Genomic DNA, 1,190 nt, shown 5'->3' on the forward strand with positions numbered 1-1,190 from the left:
CCAATATCAGCCAGTGGAGAAGCCACCACCAGGTCTTCTCCATGGTCATCTCCTGTTCTAAAGACATTCCCAGTGGGGAAACTGAGGCATAGACTCCAGAAATTACTTGTTTAGGGGGGACAATGACAACGTGATGCAGCTGAACCCCAATATCAGACATCAGAGAAGCCACCACCGTGTCTTCTCCATGGCCACCGCCTGCTCTCCAACCCATTCCCAGAGGGGAAACTGAGGCATAGACTCCAGAAATTACTTGTTTAGGGGGGACAATGACAACGTGATGCAGCTGAACCCCAATATCAGCCAGTGGAGAAGCCACCACGGTGCGGGGCTGGGGACACGCAGAGACCCGAGGACACGGGACACAACCACGGGCGAGATGTTTAATCACCCACCACGTCGTCATCTCCATCCTGCTCCATCTTCTCCACCATCTTCAGCCTGGGTGGGGTGGAGACAACAACCAAGTGAGGAGATGGGGACAACCAAGATGGCAGCGGGGCTGGTGACCGTCCCCATCCTCACCTCCCACCCCTTCCCGGGTGACCTGTCGTACCGTCATTGCTCCGTCGTGTCACCACGATCATGACCACGCCCAGGAGAGCCAAGAGGACGCCCAAGGTGATGGCGGCGCCACACAAGGCCATCTCCAGCACCTTGGTGGGGACGGGGTTCTGGGGAACTGGGGATGGAGGGACACCAAGAGGTTGAGGTGTCACCACCGAGCTTGGTGTCCCCTCATGTGCTCACCCTTGGTGACACCACCCTTGGTGACAATACCCTTGGTGGCAACACCCTGGGTCACCACCGAGCTTGGTGTCCCCTCACCCCAGTAGGCGATGACGGAGGTGTTGTCCCCTTGGCGGGTGACGATGCAGGTGTAGATGTCACCGGTGGTGGGTGTCACCTGGAGGTAGGAGAAGCGGACGAAGGCCAGGTCATCGGTGGGGGTGTACTGGGTGTGGGTCACCCCCTCGGTGACGGTGACACCATTCAGCTGCCAGTTGATCTCCAGCGCTGGTGGGAAGATGTTCCCCACCAGACACACCAAGGTGTTGGGTTCACCCAAGGTTGGTGGTTCCATCGGGAAGATGTCGGCCACCGGGACACCTGGAGTGGTCAAGAAGGAATGAGGTGGGATGGAATCAACCAAAGGATCGTTTGGGTTGGAAGGGACCTTTGAAGGTCAC

General features: G+C 58.1%; 1 protein-coding gene across 1 annotated transcript; it reads right to left on the reverse strand.

Moving 5' to 3' along the window:
* Positions 1-556: 556 nt before the first annotated feature.
* Positions 557-1,110, reverse strand: LOC104530863 (class II histocompatibility antigen, M alpha chain; the record flags this gene model as incomplete). Its single annotated transcript, XM_010175576.1, has 2 exons — positions 557-682; positions 829-1,110. Coding segments are annotated over 2 exons (408 nt in total), but the record flags the coding sequence as incomplete, so codon positions are not given.
* Between the last annotated feature and the right edge of the window lie 80 nt (positions 1,111-1,190).

This window comes from Antrostomus carolinensis, unplaced genomic scaffold, assembly GCF_000700745.2.
Source record: "Antrostomus carolinensis isolate BGI_N321 unplaced genomic scaffold, ASM70074v2 scaffold41749, whole genome shotgun sequence".
Lineage (NCBI taxonomy): Eukaryota > Metazoa > Chordata > Aves > Caprimulgiformes > Caprimulgidae > Antrostomus > Antrostomus carolinensis.